Source organism: Tasmannia lanceolata, unplaced genomic scaffold (assembly GCF_043159265.1).
Source record: "Tasmannia lanceolata isolate RefF3 unplaced genomic scaffold, GAP_Taslan_0.1 ptg000012l, whole genome shotgun sequence".
Taxonomy (NCBI): Eukaryota; Viridiplantae; Streptophyta; class Magnoliopsida; order Canellales; family Winteraceae; genus Tasmannia; species Tasmannia lanceolata.
Window position 1 is genome coordinate 15,937,591 of NW_027518689.1, and position 19,348 is coordinate 15,956,938.

Sequence of the window (19,348 nt, forward strand, 5' to 3'; positions counted from 1 at the left end):
GATATTTTAAAATGGGAAATAATATATCCGCCCCTTTTGATCACCAGGAACGCCCGATGTCAGTGTTGGTGGCAATCAGGGGCATTGAATTCTTTTGACATAAGCACAACAGCCCCTCTTTAGTCATTAATACACTGCCAGGGGGTGTTCCTGATGATCAAAAGGGGCGGATATATCACTTCCCTTTAAAAATTGAGGGCATATCAAATCTGCAGACCAAATCAAGCACATTAAAGAGGTACACAGCCCACTAACTTTCACTTAGTAAAAATTAAGGTCAGTACTTTCCGTCCTCAAAAGATGTGGCAATATAAACGTTCTTTTCTCTCTCACGTACGAATATTTCATACCATTCAAAAAAAATTCAAGGACTCAAAACATGACATAACCATATAGAAAAAAATACAAGCCAAAAAAAGATCCGCACAAAGTGCAAAAGCAATGAAGACAAATTCAAAACCCCTCACTAGATTTCAAAATTTACCATACCTTTAATCCATGGTGAGAGAACTTTGTGAGGAACTTGTACAGGCAGAACTATATCAAGTGCAACTCGGATGAAATTCGCCTTCATCTTCAATGAGACAGAAGCCTTGGGGGTCAAGGGCTGCTACCATTTCTACCGACTCAAACAGACTAATGAGCCTTGGGCGAGGGCAGCAGTTGATTGTTTGAAGAGACGGGGAAGCACTTCATGGGCGCTCACATCGACAACCTCTGGATCCCTGATTAAAGATGCAATGGCGGCATTCAAATCAATTAATTTGGTGACTTAATCAAATTTTATCAACAAATTAATCCATGGAGCAAGTGCAAATACCACAATAACGATGTCAGTATAATGTCATCGTGATTCTTGCACATTAGCATGTGGGCTTCACCTTTGTCGAAAAAGAACCAAAATATAGTAAGCCTGAAATTATTTTTTTTTAAGTGTTTTAGTAAAAGTTATCTGGTTGTGAAGAAATTTCTTTTAAGCCCGTATTTTATTTAAAGTTATTTGGTTGTCAAGAATCCTAGTTAGTTCTTTGTCCAAAATACAGTTAGTTTCTTGGTAGGGAGTAAGAGCCTCCCACCCAACCTGAGCTCTCTAGGGTAGTTAAACTACACTCGCATTAGGTCAGTGGCCTCCATCGAGACGTAACCTTGAAGATGACTGTCAGATCATCTTACCTCTAATCACATCTTGTATGTGCAAGTCTTTTCTTCTTGACTACATCTACTGAGTTGAGTCATACGGGGGTGGACATCTTTTAGCCCCTTGGCCCACTCTTGGAAGCGGTGTTCAGCCTCCAAATGCATTTGTAATATCCTTTGAAAAACATTTCAATGTTTCATAAAACATTCCGATAAACCTTTTATCAAGTCCGCATGGCTAGGCTATTTAATAGGCCTATCGCTCTAACAAAATTCTAGATGTCAATCCTTAAATTTTAGGGCAAAGAATCCCATGTTGAGTATCACTATTGGTCTAGAGGGTTTGCTCTAAGATATAGCTCTATCCAAATGTGACTCTAAACTAGAATCACTATGAGATAAACTAAGACCCTAGAACGGGCCAACAGACCAATAAGATCCCTCATGTCTAAGGACATGTGAAGGGTCATCTCTGGAAGAATAACTCTAAACTCTCGTGTCCACAAGTTGTTCTTTGTTTGATCCAGTTCGGTTGCGCGATCCAATCGTCGCACCCACTCTTCTTGCTTAGGATCCACTACCCAGATGACCGAGATAAGTCACCTCACGACACGTGCATGTAGGCAAGACTGGTGCTAGTTGTATACAGAAAGTGATGTCCAGTCTCTTTCCCAACTAGGAACTATTAAGGCTTGCATAGAACCGAGATGCCATATCTCCTTGCTCCCTTCGATCTGTGAATCCTTTGAGCATGGCATTTCTACTACGCTGCCCAAGGACGGACATGTGTCATAAAATAAGCACGCCACACACATTCATTAATATAATTACCCATTCATGTCATGAAATAAATCTTTATTGATTAATTAATATCTTCTACTGGCTTTTCAGGGTATTTTCTTTAACAATCTCCCACTTGCCCTCAAAGCCGGTCATGCATGTATCTAAGACCCATTCCCTCCATATGCTTGTCAAAAACTTTTTGGCTAAGAGACTTGGTCAAAGGATCTGCCACGTTGTCCACTGAAACTACGTTAGCTATGGTCACATCTCATCTGTCGATAATCTCTCGTATCACATAATATTTCCGAAAGACGTGCTTTGACTTCTGATGAGACCTTGGTTCCTTTGTTTGAGCGATCACCCCGCTGTTATCACAATACAGCGTAATAGGTCTCTGAACAGAGGATACGACTCCAAGTTCGTCTATAAACTTACGCAGTCATACCGCCTCCTTTGCCGCATTACTCGCAACGATGTATTCCGCCTCAGTCATGGAGTTTGGCGTGGTGTCTTGCTTACAACTCTTCCATGAAACTGCACCATTAGCTATAAGGTGAAGATAAATCCTGATCAGGATTTCATGTCATCAACATCTGACTGAAAATCCGCATCGGTATATCTACTAAACAGTAATGTTTAGTTCTTCTGAGGTACTTAAAAATATGCGTGACTGTCGTTCAATGCGCTGGACCTGGGTTTAATTGATATCAACGAACCACACTTACAGATAAACAAATATCCGACCTTATGCATAACACATCATACATCAAGCTTCCCACTGCCGAGGCGTAAGTAACCCTGTTCATTTCTTCCTTCTCTTCAGATGTCTTAGGAGACTTCTTAGAGAGTTTGATTCCATGCCTAAAGGGTATTAACCATTTCTTGGAATCCGCCATATTATACTTAGCCTATATCTTATGAATGTAAGCTTCCTGTGATGGTCCAGGTGTCCTATTCCTACGGTCCCTAAACAATTTAAGGCCTAAGATATAAGACAGTAGAAAGCTATACTTTCGTATTATACAACATTCCAGCAGCATTCCAAATGAGTAGAATGTCATCTATATACAAAACGAGAAATGTCACAGCATTCCTACGAACATTTTTACAAACACAAGCCTCATCTACATTTTGAGTATAGGCAAACTCTTTGACTACTTGATCAAAACGAAGATTCCAACTGCGGGATGCTTGCCTTAATCCATAAGTGGATCTTTGCAACTTGCACTCTTTCTGACTTTCTTCTCCGGCAGCATCAAAACCTTCTGGTTGGATCATATAGATATCCTCTTGAATGTTTTCATTCAAGAAAGCGGTTTTGACATCAATCTGCCAAATCTCGTAGTCATAGTGTGCTGAGATAGCTAATAGAATCCCAATAGACTTTAGCATGGCTACCGGTAAGAAGGTTTCCTCATAGTCAATTCCAGCCTTTTGACTATATCCCTTCGCCACCAACCGTGCTTTGTAAGTCTCTACCTTACCTTTAGGGCCTTTCTTCCTCTTGAAGATCCATTTGCATCCAATGGGCTTAATGCCCTCTGGTGGATCAACTAAAGTCCAAACCTTGTTAATGTACATGGAGTCCATTTCAGATTCCATAGCTTCCGTCCATTTTCTCGCATCGATGTCAGACAATGCTTCTTTGTAGTTGAGGGGATCATTATCGTTTTTATCTGAGATCATATCATATGTCTTACCCAAGCAGACGAGTCTATCGGATTGATTGATCACCCCACTACTACGACGGATTGTTTGTATAGGTATTGTGGGTTCTTGCTCAGTGTCTTCCTCTTTCAACATTAGAATCTCAAGTTGATCTTCCAAGGCAATCCTATCCCCTTTGACAGTATTTTGGGTGACCTCTTCTTCCCAAAATACCGCATTCGTGCTTACAAAACAGTGTTGCTCGCTTGGGTTATAGAATATATAACCCTTTATTTCCTTGGGATATCTAATGAAAATACACCTTTCAATCCGTGTCTCCAACTTATCAGTACTTATCTTTTTAACATGTGTGGACACCCCCATATCCTCATATGATTCAACGAGGGTTTCCTGCCAGTCCATATCTAATATGAAGTGGATGGTACTGATTTAGTTGGGACACGGTTTAAGATATAGTGTCATTTCTTAGGCATATCCCCATAGAAACAGATGTGCTTCTACGAAACTCATCATAGGCCGAACCATATCCAACAAAGTCCAATTTCTACGTTCTGAAACACCATTCAATTCTGGTGTTGCAGGTAGAGTCCATTGAGAGATTCCATTTTCATTTAAGTAATCGCTAAACTCATCCGAAATATGCTCTCCACCTCTATTAGAGCGAAGAGTTTTTATTCTTTTGTTTAACTGATTTTCTACTTCATTCTTGAACTCTTAGAACAATTCAAAGGTCTCAGACTTACGTCGCATAAGGTACAAATATCTGTACCTTCAATGGTCATCCGTAAAAGTCACGAAGTATATCAGCCCTCCTCTTGCCGGATGAGAAATGGGTCCACATACATTACTATGTATAATCTCCAACAAATCTTGGGATCTTCCGCTCTTGCCTCTAAAGGGAATTTTGATCATTTTACCTCGGAGACATGGTTCACAAGTTGAAAAAAGTTCCGCTTGGATAGAATCCAATGGACTGTCTTTTACGAATCTTGTAATCATATCTAAGTTAATATGGCCTAATCGAAGATGCAATAAATGTGTGGGATTAGTTGTATTCCTTGCCCTTTTGACATTTGAAATATTTTGAATAGGAATATCCTCAATGTTACTTGCATTTTCTAAGGCATTTACTATAAATAATCTGTCAACTAATGTACCTTCTGTAATCAAGGAATTTCCGTGTTTGATAAAAACACTACTTTTATTAAAAATTGTTGAATAACCATCAATCAAAAGTTTAGAAACTGAAATCGAGTTCCTTCTAATGGAAGGTACATAAAGATAATTATTTAAATGTAAATATCCTCCTGAAAATGCTTGTAATAGATCACCCACGGCTTGGACTGCAACCGTTGCATCTGTTCCAACCTGTAGGTAAAGTTTCCCCACAGTCAACCTTCTACTATTCTTGAACCCCTACAAAAAGTTGCATACATGTTAGGTTGCACCAGTATCCACACACCAGGAATAAGCAGGACTAATCAAACTGGTTTCTGCAACAAAGATTTGCAACAAACCCTGAGAGGTCATGTTACTCTGTTTAGTTGCTTAGTAATCCCTGCAATTGCGCTTCCAGTGACCAACTTCTCCCCAGTGGAAGCATGCATCATTGGATTTAGTTGACTTCTTGAAACTCTTCTTGTTTTTTACTTTGGAAGTGTTTTTCTTAGAACCCTGGCCTTTACCCTTTCTTTTCTCCTTGCCTTTCGGTTTTGAAGTTGAGACTACATTAGCTTCAACTAAGAAAGAGGATTTCTTATTCTTTTTCTGAAGATCCTCAGTAGATTCAAGATGATTCAACAACTTTGTCAACGCCATTGACAATTTGTTCACGTGCTAATTCATGACGAAGTCATTGAATGATGGTGGTAGGAATGCTAACACCATGTCGACTTGCAACTCTCCATCTAAGAAGGCTCATAAAACTTCGAGCTCATTTCGATAGCCCATCATCTTCAACATGTGACCTCTAATGGGGTACCTTCCACCATTTTAGTGGAAACTACGACCTTAATCGCTATTTGTCTGGCACTGCGATTTTGTTCTCCAACCATGCCCCTAAGACTGTACATAATATCCATCCAAGAAGCCATTCTGACATGTTGTAACACATTCGACATCGACCCAAGGATAGAGCACTTAGCCACTTTATTATCTTCATGCCATTTCGTGGTTTTGTCCCTGACATCTTGGGGGCATCGGGACCAGGCAACTTAGGTGCCTCAATAGTCGAGACCCAATAAACTTTCGTTGTTGTAAGCACTAGGATTAAGTTCCTCTTCCAGTCCACATAGTTTGAACAGTCAGTTTGTTGTCTTCAAAGATCCTAACTGATTGCTTGAAGGACGTCATATCTAATGCAAAGGAAATGAGGCATAAAATAAACAAGACTAACCATTTAGATTTTATCATGACAAATAACCATTAGATCTGGATTTTTTATTCTATAATGGAACTGCCCATTGTTTGTCTCATTTATGTGCCCCTCAAACAAATAAATCAAGAAAAATAACATGATTTCTTCAATGGACATCGGATGCTCATCAACAACTTTGTTGAGTACGAGTGGATTCATCTAATCCATCATATTATGATTATGATTTCCGATTTGATTTTGGCCTCCAAGCATCGCAGTGTATCTATCCTTTGGACATCAACACTCTTTGCTTGGTTAAGCTCACACCCACTGCCTCAGAATCATTTTACAAAATATACTAGCTTCTGCTTTGGCATATGACTAGTGTATTTTGCAAATATCTCTTATCCTTGAAGGAATCTATTAGTTACTCTAGATAGAAAATCAAGATCGGCTTCTGCTTTGGCATATAACTGTTTTGTTCGCTAAACTAGCCAACCAATAGATGGCTATGGAAGGCTATGGAGATTAATCATTTTGATTTAAAACCCCATTTACAACTTAATATTTTATAAAGAGGGTTTCTTTTAAGTGGGAAAAACTTATTCCTATGCATGCATTTAAACCGAACCATCCAATCAAAATACATACATAAGGAAAGGAAAATGATATCAACCATCACAGATCCAAACCATCCAAAGTAAAACAACCAAATCCATAAGCTTAATTTTGGCATCATGGATTATAGGGATTCTTCCACTAACTTTTCTTAGAATTATCAAACTATTTTAGAGTTAGTTAATCCTCATAATTCCATATTACCAAAATTAAAGGTGAAATTTGGGCAACAATTCGATATTCGCAATAGGAAAAATCCGCCGACCTCAAAGCGATTTTACAAAGGTATTGGCACCGATATACTTCATCATATGAAGTATTTTAGATCTGGAAAAATCATGAACAATGCGTACGCCCTCCATTTAATTGATAGTATGCGTACGCCCTCCATTTAATTGATAGAATTGATACTTCATCATATGAAGTATTTTAGATCTGGAAAAATCATGAACAATGCGTACGCCCTCCATCTATAGCCTTCTTGAAGCATCGTCATGTCCAAATTCTCTTTGATTCTTTGTATTTTCTTTCTTCATTACTTCTGACATAATATGAAAGTAAACTACCCTAGTATCCTATACTAGTCTAAACAATATATACATCAAAAGAAATTTTTCATGGGAAAACAGTTGTACGCACAACTGCCCAGAGGGAATACATAGACCAATAAAACATTTAATTAATACATAGCGGATTTTTAATTGCTACATTCCAGCAATTTCAAACCATGAAAATAAAAAACAAACATCCACAAATATTATTCATATGCATCTCATGCATGGATAGAGGTCGAATAATTCTTTTTGCCCAATTTTCACCAATAATGATCAAATTATGCTAAAATTAAATTAAATAATTTTTAATTTAGTCACAAAAACTAGTGACATCTAAAAAAAACTTGATATAATCAATTCTAATGATGTTAGAAGTAACCACAAAAAATTTCGCATAAAAACGAAATCGTTTAAGCAAGAAAAGCTCAAAACAGTGGTTTCCGGGAACCCTTTCATAATAACATAATTTCAGAATATTTTAAGTGGGAGAAAAAATTATTCGGACTATCATATTACTAACTGATGATGATTATTTCACACCCAAATAATGTTTGAAAAAATTAATCTTGGGCTATAAATTTTTTTCACAAATGTGAGGTCATTCTGAAATAAATCATGTAATTCTCGAAATAAAAATCAGCAATTTTGGCCTAACTTGAAAAATTCACATCTCCCAATCCGCTCATCGGATTTTGATGATTCTTGATGTGTTGGACTCATATTCGAGTCTACTTTTTAACCATCAAGAAAGATCAAATAAAAAAACCCATTTAGTAGATCGAAATTGCTGATCTCTACATAACAGTCCTTATGCACATAAATTAACACTATGGACTAACAACCTCGAATAGTCGGGATAGAACATCCGGACTCACAACGGATATACCGCACGATCTATCTTTGGTTAATTTAATCCCCTAATATGAGCCCTAGTTGCTCTGATAATACTTGAAGAAAGGTTATCCCCTTCCAGCAAGATCGCTACATGCAGCAGAACAACAATCGCATAGAATTTTAAATTTTCTTTTCGTTCTTGCTTTTGCTCAAGATTCTAGAATCTAAATTAGTTAATTATGTTAATTAGACATAAAGATATACATCATGGAAGAAGAAATCAAGGAACCACACTGCTTGATCTACTCCTCGAACGGTTGTGATCGTTCTTAACACCGCTAACCCCGCAAGTTGAACCGATGGATTCTTTTCTTTGCACCGTTAATCGTGGATGTGAATAACACTTATTCACTTCAAAAAAGTCTGATCTAATCAGTACCTTTGTTGTAGAGATAAGATAATTATATTGGAAGCCTTTCACTTTGAAACTATAGAGTGAAATTCCAACAATTGGAGAAGATGAAGAGAGAGTGGAAAACGATTTTCCTAGGAGAGAACTGGGTGACGAATTTTAGTGATGGAATACTTCCAAAAGTCGTTCAGCCCTCTTCTTAAATAATAATAATAGTTTGGCTTGATCTTCCCCTTGTTTCTCTCTCCCAATTCCTATCCAATACGAAGACTAGTTGCCTTAAGACTCCTTGACGAATTGGGCCTCTTCCCAAACATCCAAGGCTTTGTGGGACACCCAAAAAACCTTGGGGAATGTGTATTAAAGTCACACTCCAGCTCTCTTTGGTCTTATCTCATAAGAGTTGGTGTTGGTGATGAATTGGTTGATTTGTAGATCCTAAATTTTAGCAATTCTTATCCAAAGAGGAGTTTGAGTGCAACTCAAAGTCCTTGACCAATTGGGAACGCTTTCCACAGCTCTCCAACTGTTTTGAGCGTGTGGTGGGCCCAGCAAGCTTATCCAAATATGTAGTCCTATCCCAATTCCCAATTCCGTTCCAATTCCACAACTTTTGCAAAACTGGTTTGGGAATAACTATCCTCATTTGGATCCCACATTATTATACTTATTATTAATCATCTTAATAATATATAATAATGTATAATAAATGAATAATTAATTACCCATTTAATTAATTACAACTCGCATCCAATGGGAGTTGTTTCGGCTCCAATTTGTCTTTGAAAAATTCTCTAGTTGTCTCTTGTTAACTATTAACACAGACATGTATATATATACATATATATATATATATATATATATATAATTTATTAATTTCCACATTGATCTAACGGATCATATACGTCCGTGCAATTACATAAAATACGGAACCCTGATCCGTTTGAATGTTACCGGGTCATTCGAGCTATGAGTGGGATCGTTGTACTGATCGTTGTACTGTTACCGTTTGAATGTTACCGGGTCATTCGAGCTATGAGTGGTATCAGAGCACTAAGTTATTTTTAGGAAACCTTTTAAGGTGTTGGAGTAAAAAAAAAGTCCAAATTTGTTTTTAGTTTTCCTTTGCATGCCCACAAGGAGTGGTAAAGATTACCACACCATGACATCCAGCAATCAGGTGTCTAATGATGAGTTGGGCCAACTCATTAGAGACACTAGGGCAGATCTGAATCTTAGCCATGAGGAGATCCGACTTAGTAGAGCGGATTGTGAAGCCCTTGGTCGAGTTACAAGCCAACGAGGCAGAGGATGTTGAGGAAAATTATGCGGCCGATGGTTATATTACTGAGGAAGAACTAGAAACAGAAAAAAATCTGAGCAAGGTTGGTTTGATGAGATGTATGATAACACAACCTAAGGCGGATGAGGACCGGAGAAGAAACAACATCTTTTACACTTTCACTAAACACCAAGGCAAGAACTGTAGTGTTATCATTGATAGTGGAAGTTGCATGAATGTAGTTTCTCCCAGTTGAGTTAGCTGAATGGGACTTAAACTCGAGCCACACCCAAATCCATACAAACTGCTTGGGCTGATCAGTCAACTATTTCGATTACCCAGAGATGTCGTGTGCCTCTTCAATTCTTATCATACACTGACACAATCTGGTGTAATGTAATTGAGACGAATGTTGCTCACATTTTACTAGGAAGACTCTGGTTGTATGGCAGAGATGTTGTGCATTACGGGAAATCCAACACATTCATTTGAGCATAAAGGCAAGAAAATTATTTTGCAGCCATGCCCACCGCAACCATTCAAAGTGGCTGAAAAGAAGAACGTTGCTTCCACTAGCAAGTCCAAGAAACCCTTAGGTATTCTTAATCAAAAGGTTTTTGAAAAGGAGTGTAAAGAGTCTGCAAAGATTTACGCTCTAGTGGCAAAAGAGGATTTTGTCCTCCAGAATGAGGCCGTTATTGAAATTCCTCCTGAGGTGAATTCGTTAATGAAAGAATTGTTTGAAAAAAAGCCCTGAAAAGCCAATAGAATGACATTAATTAATCAATAAAGATTTATTTCATGACATGAATGGGTAATTATATTAATGAATGTGTGTGATGTGCTTATTTTATGACACATGTTCGTCCTTAGGTAGCGTAATAGAAATGCAATGCGAAAAGACTCACTGATCGAAGGGAGCAAGGAGATATGACATCTTGGTTCTATGCAAGTCTTACTAGTTCCTACTTGGGACTAGACATCACTTTCTATATACAACTAGCACCGGTCTTGCCTATATGCACGTGTCATGAGGTAACTTTTTTGGTCATTTGGGTAGTGGACCCTAAGCAAGAAGAGTAGGTGCAACGATTTGATCGCGTAACCGAACTAGATCAAACGAAGAACAACTTGTGGACAAGAGAGTAAAGTTGTTCCTCCAGACAGGACCCTTCACATGTCCTTAGGCATGGGGGATCTTATTGGTCTCTCGTCCCGTTCTAGGGTCTTAGTCTATTTCATAGTGATTCTAGTTTAGAGTCCCATTTGGATAGATTTATATCTTAAAGTAAACCCTCGAGACCAATAGTGATACTCAATATGATATTCTTCGCCTTAAAATTTAGAGATGGACATATACCATTTTGTCAGAGCGGTAGGCCTATTAAATAGCCTCCCCAGGCGGACTTGATAAAATGTTTATCGAAATGTTTTATTAAACATTGAAATGTTTTTCAAAGGATTTTACAAATGCGTTTGGAGGCCGAGCAGTGCTTTACTAAAATGGTATGCCAAGAGTGGGCCAAGGGGGTATGGATGTCCACAGCCCATATGACTCAACTCAGTAGATGTAGTCAAGAAGAAAAGACTCGCACATACAAGATGTGATTTGGGATAAGATGATATGAAGATGGTAACGTCTCAATAGTGGCCACTGAACTAATGCTAGTGTAGTTTAACTACAGAGCGATATCACAGTGGGGCCCACCATAGGATTCTGCAGGATTGACCGTCGGATCGATGCAGGACAATACCTAATTTAGGGAAAATCCTACACTCCTAATGGGATTAAGACTTTAGGACAGTTTAAGGCTTACGCGGAAAACTAAAAGAACACTTAACAACTAACCTAAGGCTTAATTCGCGCCTAATTAATCTATGGACAGAAGCAATAATGAGACCTAAATAGCATAAATAATTGTAAATATCATAATTAAGTATGAACTAAACCTTATACAAATCAATCAAAGCGATAAAGATTCGTAAGATGAATTGATAATAGAAGGATTAAGTCCGAAACTAGGCCTACACATGCAACTAATTGAAAGAACTAAAAGATAATGTAAGATATATCAATTAGATGTAACAAAATCATGAGAAATAAATAATAATAAATGAAGAAAAACGAAAAAATATCCACCAGCAAGAAATGGGTCAAAACAGTCCAAATTTAGGCCGTAGGGGTATTTTTGTAATTTCTGCAAATCTGGAAATTGAAAGAAACTGCTGTCCGGATCTTATGTAAGGGTTTAGGTAGGTAAAAGAAAGGTAATTCTAGGGTTTAAGTTCTGATTTGATGCTAGGTTTAGGCTATTGATCTTTAAAAATGTCGTGCCTGAAAAGGGTAAGAACTTGCAATAGGGTTCAAAAAAGTTTGAAAGTTGAGATTCTTATGAGTTTTAGGCGAGGTTTAATCACTAAAACAATCCCTGAAAATCTCAATACAAAATCTTGAAGAACAAGGGAGATCTATGGATTTTGGGTTTTTTCTAGTTTAGGGTTCAAAAATAAAGAAAATAGAAAATCTGATTTACTAACCTTGTTTGTGCTGATTTAATTGAAAAAATAGAAGAGAATAGATGAGAGGAGTTTAGAGAAGATGGTTCCAAACCACAAGAAGAAGAGAGAAGAAGAAATCCTAAATTTCTGGCTTCAAGCAAAACGTCAACTCTATTCAATATTCAAAAAGTCCCTTACATTCCTTTCATAATATGTATTTATAAGAAAAGAAACCCTAGAAGATAACTTAAAACCTAAGCAATTAATCTCAACCATTCATCTAATCCAAAGTAAACTAAATAAAGTTAAAAACTTATCAAAAATAGTAATCATGTAATAGACCCATACCATTTCCTAAAAACACTCATAACTTGCTCAAAACACATCTAATCATGTGATCTTGGGCTCATTCGATAGGAAATTGAAAAATCTTTCTAATAATACCAAAAACACGCCAAACGAATGATATTTCATGCCTAAAGTAAACTACAAATAAAATGACAAAAATAGAAAGTAAATAATAAAAAAAAGACGCCCATGTTTGTGGCCCATGCTAGTCTCCGCCATCAGTCTTGTCCACGTCTACGCTTGTAAACCTTGAATCCATGCCCATTGTTGATGTCCTCATCATTTCTTCCAGGCTTGGAAAAATTCACCTCCGATGAATTAACCTGCTCGTACTACTCTAACAAATCCCGATCAAGCTCCTAAAGCTCATCAAATGTAATCCAAGAATCGTCGCTGCTGGCCGTCCTCGCCATCTGACTAAGAACTTCCTAATTTCTCAAGTGTGATTGGAGACAATCTTCTCATCCAATATGCCTTCTACTACTTTTCTTTTCTCAAATTTGGGTGATGGTGGGGTAGAAGAAGGTAGTATTGGGATGGGTGAAGATTGGGCATATTTCGGGTTATCAAATGCATAAAAGGGTTCGTGATATGGTGAGAGGTTTTCAACATTGAAAGTACTACTAATTCTCATATCAGGTGGTAAATCTAAAACATAGGCATTAGCCTAATCTTTTTAATTATTTTAAAATGTCTTGTGCCACGAGCATGTAGTTTGCCAACTACACGTTTACCATAACGTTCAGGCCTAATTCTTACCATTACCATATCACCTTCTTTGAATTATTGTAGCCTTCGATGTACATCTACATAAGATTTGTAAGATTCATTACTAGTTATTATCTTTCTTCTTAGTTCTGCAAGTAAGTCTCAAATATGCTGTGCAAAGGACTTGGCAGACTCAGAAACTCTAGAACTGGCACTAGCTACCGCAGGAATAAGATCTACTGGCTTCCTATGGGTATAGCCTGTGATAATCTAAAAATGGGAAAGACATGTGCTACGGTTCACAGAACTATTGCAGGCAAACTCAGCTTGGGGAAGGACTCTATCCCAACTAGAAATATGATCACTAATAAGACACCTAAGGAGGTTTCCTAGACTCCTATTAAAGACCTCTGTTTGACCATCTGTTTGGGGATGATATGCAGTACAAATTTTAACTCGGTTCCCATTACGTTCCACAAAGATCTCTAGAAATGACTAGTGAACTTAACATCATTATCAGACACAATTGTTTTTTAGAGACCATGGTGTTTCACAACCCCAGAAAAAAAATATCCAAGCAATAGCAGAAGCACGAATGTTTTAGAATCATGTCCTCTTTGGGTTCTCGAAAGACCTAAAACAAAATCCATACTCACATCCTCCCATGGGGCATATGGTACTGGCAATGGAGTATGCAATCCCGTGTTTGTTTATACGTCTTGGTTGTCTAACAAGTTCGATAATGGCTAACAATCCTTGCAACATCTCTCTTTAATCTAGGCCAATAGAACCTATCTTCAACCAATGATATGTTCTTTTCTCGACCAAAGTATCCTGCAGTTCCTCCAGCATGTAAATCTCATATCATGAAATCTCTTAAGGAGGTACAAGGCGGACACAACTTAGTTCCCTTGAACAAATAACCATCCCGCATTAAATAATCATAACATAAATCGGAATGTGCATCATTCAAGCTAGCATACACAACTCCAAAGTCTGGGCATTTGCATATTCATCTTTTATCTTGTCAAACCCAATGACTTCCACGCTCATGGAATTCAATAAGTTCTTAACATGACTCCACGCTTGAAACTCACATGAGGCATTGATCTTCTGGAAGGCCTTAGAAGTCATGAGAAGTGTGACACGACTGAGGGCATTTGTAGCTGTATTCTCAATTCCTGGATGCTATTTGAGGACAAAAGTGTACTCTTGCAGATACTCTACCCATCACGCATATATTGGTTTCAATTTATTTTGCGAGTTAAGATATCTGTGCTTGATGGTCGGAGAATAACACAAACCCTTGTGGTAGTAGATAGTGTCTCCAATGGCGCAAAGCCTGGACTACTGCAAAAAATTCTTTCTCGTAAGTAGTATACTTTTGCCTAGCCTCATTAAGTCTTTCACTAAAATAGGCAACCGAGTGTCCCTCTTAACTTAGAACACCACCAATTCCGACACCAGATGCATCACATGCAACCTCAAATACCTTAGAAAAGTCAGGTAGACGCAATACTGGGGCCTCAGTCATGAGCTTATTAACTTCTTGAAATGCTTTCATGGCACTCTTGGCCCACTTGAACTCCCATTTTTTTATGCAATCCATCACGGGAGCCATAATGGAACTAAACCCTTTAATGAACCTCCGATAGAATGCTGCCAATCCAAGGAAGCTTCGAACCTCATGAATATTACCCACTCAACAATTGCTCTTACCTTCTCAGGATCAACTTCAAAACCCTCAACTGAGACAACAAACCCAAGAAATATAACTTGATTGCTGAAGAACATGCATTTCTTCAGGTTTGCGTATAGTTTCTCTCTTGAGTGTATCAAATACTTGTTGAAGATGTGACAAGTGGGTAATTTTGGTTTTACAATAAATTAAGATATCATCAAAGTAAACAACCAAAAACTTGCCAATGAATGGTCTAAGCACTTGTGTCATTACTCTTATGAATTTGTTTGGTGTATTTGTTAAGCCAAAAAGGCATAACTAACCATTCATATAAACCATCATTTGTCTTAAAGGCGGGTCTTCGACTCATCACCAACTCGAACTCTAATTTGGTGATACCCGCTTTTTAGATCTATCTTTGAAAAGATGGTAGAGTCAGCTATCATGTCAAGCATATCATCAAGCCTGAAAATTGGAAATCGATACTTGACAGTGATCTTGTTTATGGCTCAACTACCAACGCACATGCACCAACTTCCATCCTTCTTTAGCGTAAGCAATGCAAGTACCGCAAATGGACTCAGGCTTTCTCGAATCAAGCCTTTGCTCAAAAGTTCATCTACCTCTTTAACTCGGCATGTTCTTTGAGGTTCATGCGATAGTGGGGCAAGTTCGGCAAAGAGGATCCAGGAACTAGATCAATGGCATTCTAAATATCTCGCTTAGGAGGTAGTTCATCAGGTAGTTCCCGGAGAAATAATTCCTCATTCTTTCATTAACAGTTGCACCTCAGGAGGAATTTCAATAACGGCCTCATTCTAGAGGACAGAATCTTCTTTTGCCACTAGAGCGTAAATCTTTACAGACTCTTTACACTCCTTGTCAAAACCCTTTTGATTAAGAATACCTAAGGGTTTCTTAAACTTGCTAGTGGAAGCAACGTCCTTCTTTTCAGCCACTTTGAAGGGTTGCTTCGGGCATGGCTGCAAAGTAATTTTCCTACCTTTGTGCTCAAATGAATATGTGTTGGAGTTCCCCATACTGCACATCTTTGTCATACAACCACGGTCGTCCTAGTAAAATGTGAGCAACATTCATCTCAATGACATCACACCAAATTGTGTTGGTGTATGATAAGAATTGAAGAGGCGCATACATCTCTAGGTAAATGGTTGACTGATCAACCCAAGCAACCTTGTATGGATTCAGGTGTGGCTCAGGTTTAAGTCCCATTCAGCTAACTCCACTCAGAGAAACTACATTCATACAACTTCCACTATCAATGATAACTCTACAGTTCTTGCCTTGGTGTTTAGTGAAAGTATAAAAGATGCTGCTTCTTATCTACTCCTCATCCGCCTTTGGTTTTGTGATCGTACATATCATCAAACCAACCTTGTTCGGATTTTCTTCTGTTTCTAGTTCTTCTTCCTCGGTAATATAGCCATCAGCTACATAATTTTCCTCATCATCCCTTGCCTCGTTGGCTTGTAACTCTAGATTGTGAGCTTCACAGTCCACTCTGGTAAGTCGGATCTCCTCGCAGCTAAGATTCAGATCTGCCCTAGTGTCTCTAATGAGTTGGGCCAACTCATCATTAGACACCTGATTGTCGGATGTCATCGTGTGCTAATCTTTATCATGTTTAATGAGATTGTAGGCTTTGAATGTCTAAAGAAGCTATTCGCTGACAAGAAGATTTCATGGACGTTCGAGTAAGTGCCAAAAGGGGCAAGCTACAAAGTTGCCTATTGAGACATCTACCTCTTTAAACGAAATTAGATATGCATCCCAAGGTGCCACTCAAGGTTTTAAATTTCGGCCGAAATCCAAAATTTCGGATTTCATGGACATTACCTATTCGCTGACAAAGAAGATTTCATGGACGTTCGGGTAAGTGCCAAAAGGGGCAAGCTACAAAGTTGCCTATTGAGACATCTACCTCTTTAAACGAAACTAGCTATGCATCCCAAGGTGCCACTCAAGGTTTTAAATTTCGGTCGAAATCGGATTTCGGTAGGGGCCAAAAAAATTTAATTTGGGATTCCGTCTTAAATTTCGGCCGAAATTACCAAAATTTCGGATTTAAATTTCCGTTTCGGTTGGGGCCAAAACCGAAATTTCAATCCTTGGTGCCACTTAGGGAGCAAACTATACATGAGCTCGATGTAGGAGGGTTTGGATGACACTTGGGATGTGACAAGAGCATTGCTCTTGCGGAGGAGAAATATAATTCGCCTCAGCTGAAGGAAGACATCAACAAATTTGTGCACCAATGCCACGTGTGTCAAGCTGATAAAGGTCAAGCTCAAAACACTAGCTTTTGCACCCCCTTACCAATGCAAAACACCCCGTGGAAGGATTTATTCAGTTGTGTTAGCCTTTCGCAAATTCAATGAGGTTTGGATTCTATATTTTTGGTGATTGACTGGTTTCCTAAAATGGCTCGCTTCATCCCATGTAATAAGATGATGACGTGACTTATGTAGCCAATCTCTTCTTCTGAGAGGTTGTTCAATTTGCATGGGGTGCCAAATACCATTACCTCATATCATGACACAAAGTTCCTCGGTCACTTCGGGTCTTGGAGGACATTGTAGAAGAGATTTGATACATCCAGTATAGCAGTGCATCCCATGCATACCGATCGCAAACAGGTTGGTACACATAATAAATTGAAGAATCAGAAGTATGGACGTCATTAGATAATAAAAATAATAATTACAATTCCTATGTTGAATTGCCTGAAGACATGATTATCTCGCCTACTTTAAATGTCACGAACTTCTTTGAGTACAACCTAAAGAGACTGCCTATACAAAGATTAACTCAAGGTCGAGTTTTCTTCAAGCGGGGCAGACTATTGTACAACAAGCCGTTGAAGAGTTTCAATGCGCAATAAAATGAGGGCAAGATAGAAGGTCAAAAACGAGTATAACTTTTGATTTGACTGTTGGATCGGAGCACATAATATGCCATTGAATTCATCTCGATGAGCTCTATGATGTGCTGATCTTGCTAAGCCCAATCAAGTGTGTTTAATCATCAGAGAAAACTGCCAAGATGGAGAAATCTTACTTTTTTGATTTTTTGGTAACTTTTGGTAAATTTTGTTCAAAGCCGATTTATAGGATTTTAAGCCAGTTCTTTTTAGGTTAGTCTTCTTTTAGTTGATGGAATCAGATGAGGTATTTTTATCACTAATAGATTTTTACTATTTTTGTAGAAATTACTGTTACAGGCCAATTCTAGGGTTTTGGGAGTCTGCGAGCCATTGTCTTATATATATATATATATATATATATATATATATATATATATATATATATATATATAGAGAGAGAGAGAGAGAGAGAGAGAGATAAAATGAGGAATGATAGACTGAAGGACGCCCTTGTAAAAACCAGCTGAAGGGCATAGAAAAATATGGAAATGGTGTTGACAAATATAAAATTACAGGAACAATAAGTGCACTTTGTTGTGAAGGATCAATAGGAGCGCCCTTGTGCTTGTTTTTTTACAAGGGTGCCCTTTAGTCTATTGTTGCTCATATAATATAGGGAAGTGATATATCCGCCCCTTTTGATAACTAGGGACACCCAGCAGTAGTGAATCAATGACTGCAGAGGGACTGATGTACTTCATGTCAGAAGAAAGGTCAAAAACGAGTATAACTTTTGATTTGACTGTTGGATCGGAGCACATAATATGCCATTTAATTCGTCTCGATGAGCTCTATGATGTGCTGATCTTGCTAAGCCCAATCAAGTGTGTTTAATCATCAGAGAAAACCGCCAAGATGGAGAAATCTTACTTTTTTGATTTTTTGGTAACTTTTGGTAAATTTTGTTCAAAGCCGATTTATAGGATTTTAAGCCAGTTCTTTTTAGGTTAGTCTTCTTTTAGTTGATGGAATCAGACGAGGTATTTTTATCGCTAATAGATTTTTACTATTTTTGTAGAAATTACTGTTACAGGCCAATTCTAGGGTTGTGGGAGTCTGCGAGCCATTGTCTTATATATATATATATATATATATAGAGAGAGAGAGAGAGAGGGAGAGAAAGAGAGAGAGAGAGAGAGAGAGAGAGAGAGAGAGAGAGAGTATGAGGAATGATAGACTGAAGGACGCCCTTGTAAAAACCAGCTGAAGGGCATAGAAAAATATGGAAATGGTGTTGACAAATATAAAATTACAGGAACAATAAGCGCACTTTGTTGTGAAGGATCAATAGGAGCGCCCTTGTGCTTGTTTTTTTACAAGGGTGCCCTTTAGTCTATTGTTGCTCATATAATATAGGGAAGTGATATATCCGCCCCTTTTGATTACTAGGGACACCCAGCAGCAGTGAATCAATGACTGCAGAGGGACTGATGTACTTCATGTCAGAAGGAAGGTAAAAAACGAGTATAACTTTTGATTTGACTGTTGGATCGGAGCACATAATATGCCATTTAATTCGTCTCG

The 19,348-nt window shown here is 38.1% G+C and overlaps 1 protein-coding gene across 3 annotated transcripts in view; it reads right to left on the reverse strand.

The window, feature by feature from the left end:
* Positions 1 to 245: 245 nt before the first annotated feature.
* TPR3 (Tetratricopeptide repeat (TPR)-like superfamily protein) overlaps positions 246 to 19,348 on the reverse strand; it is a 64,722-nt gene continuing 45,619 nt past the window's right edge. For all 3 annotated transcript variants that reach the window (XM_077391761.1, XM_077391762.1, XM_077391763.1), the window contains one exon: positions 246 to 725. In XM_077391761.1, coding sequence (XP_077247876.1) covers positions 620 to 725 — 106 coding nt within the window. In that variant the 3' untranslated portion in view covers positions 246 to 619. The remainder of the gene's footprint in view (positions 726 to 19,348) is intronic.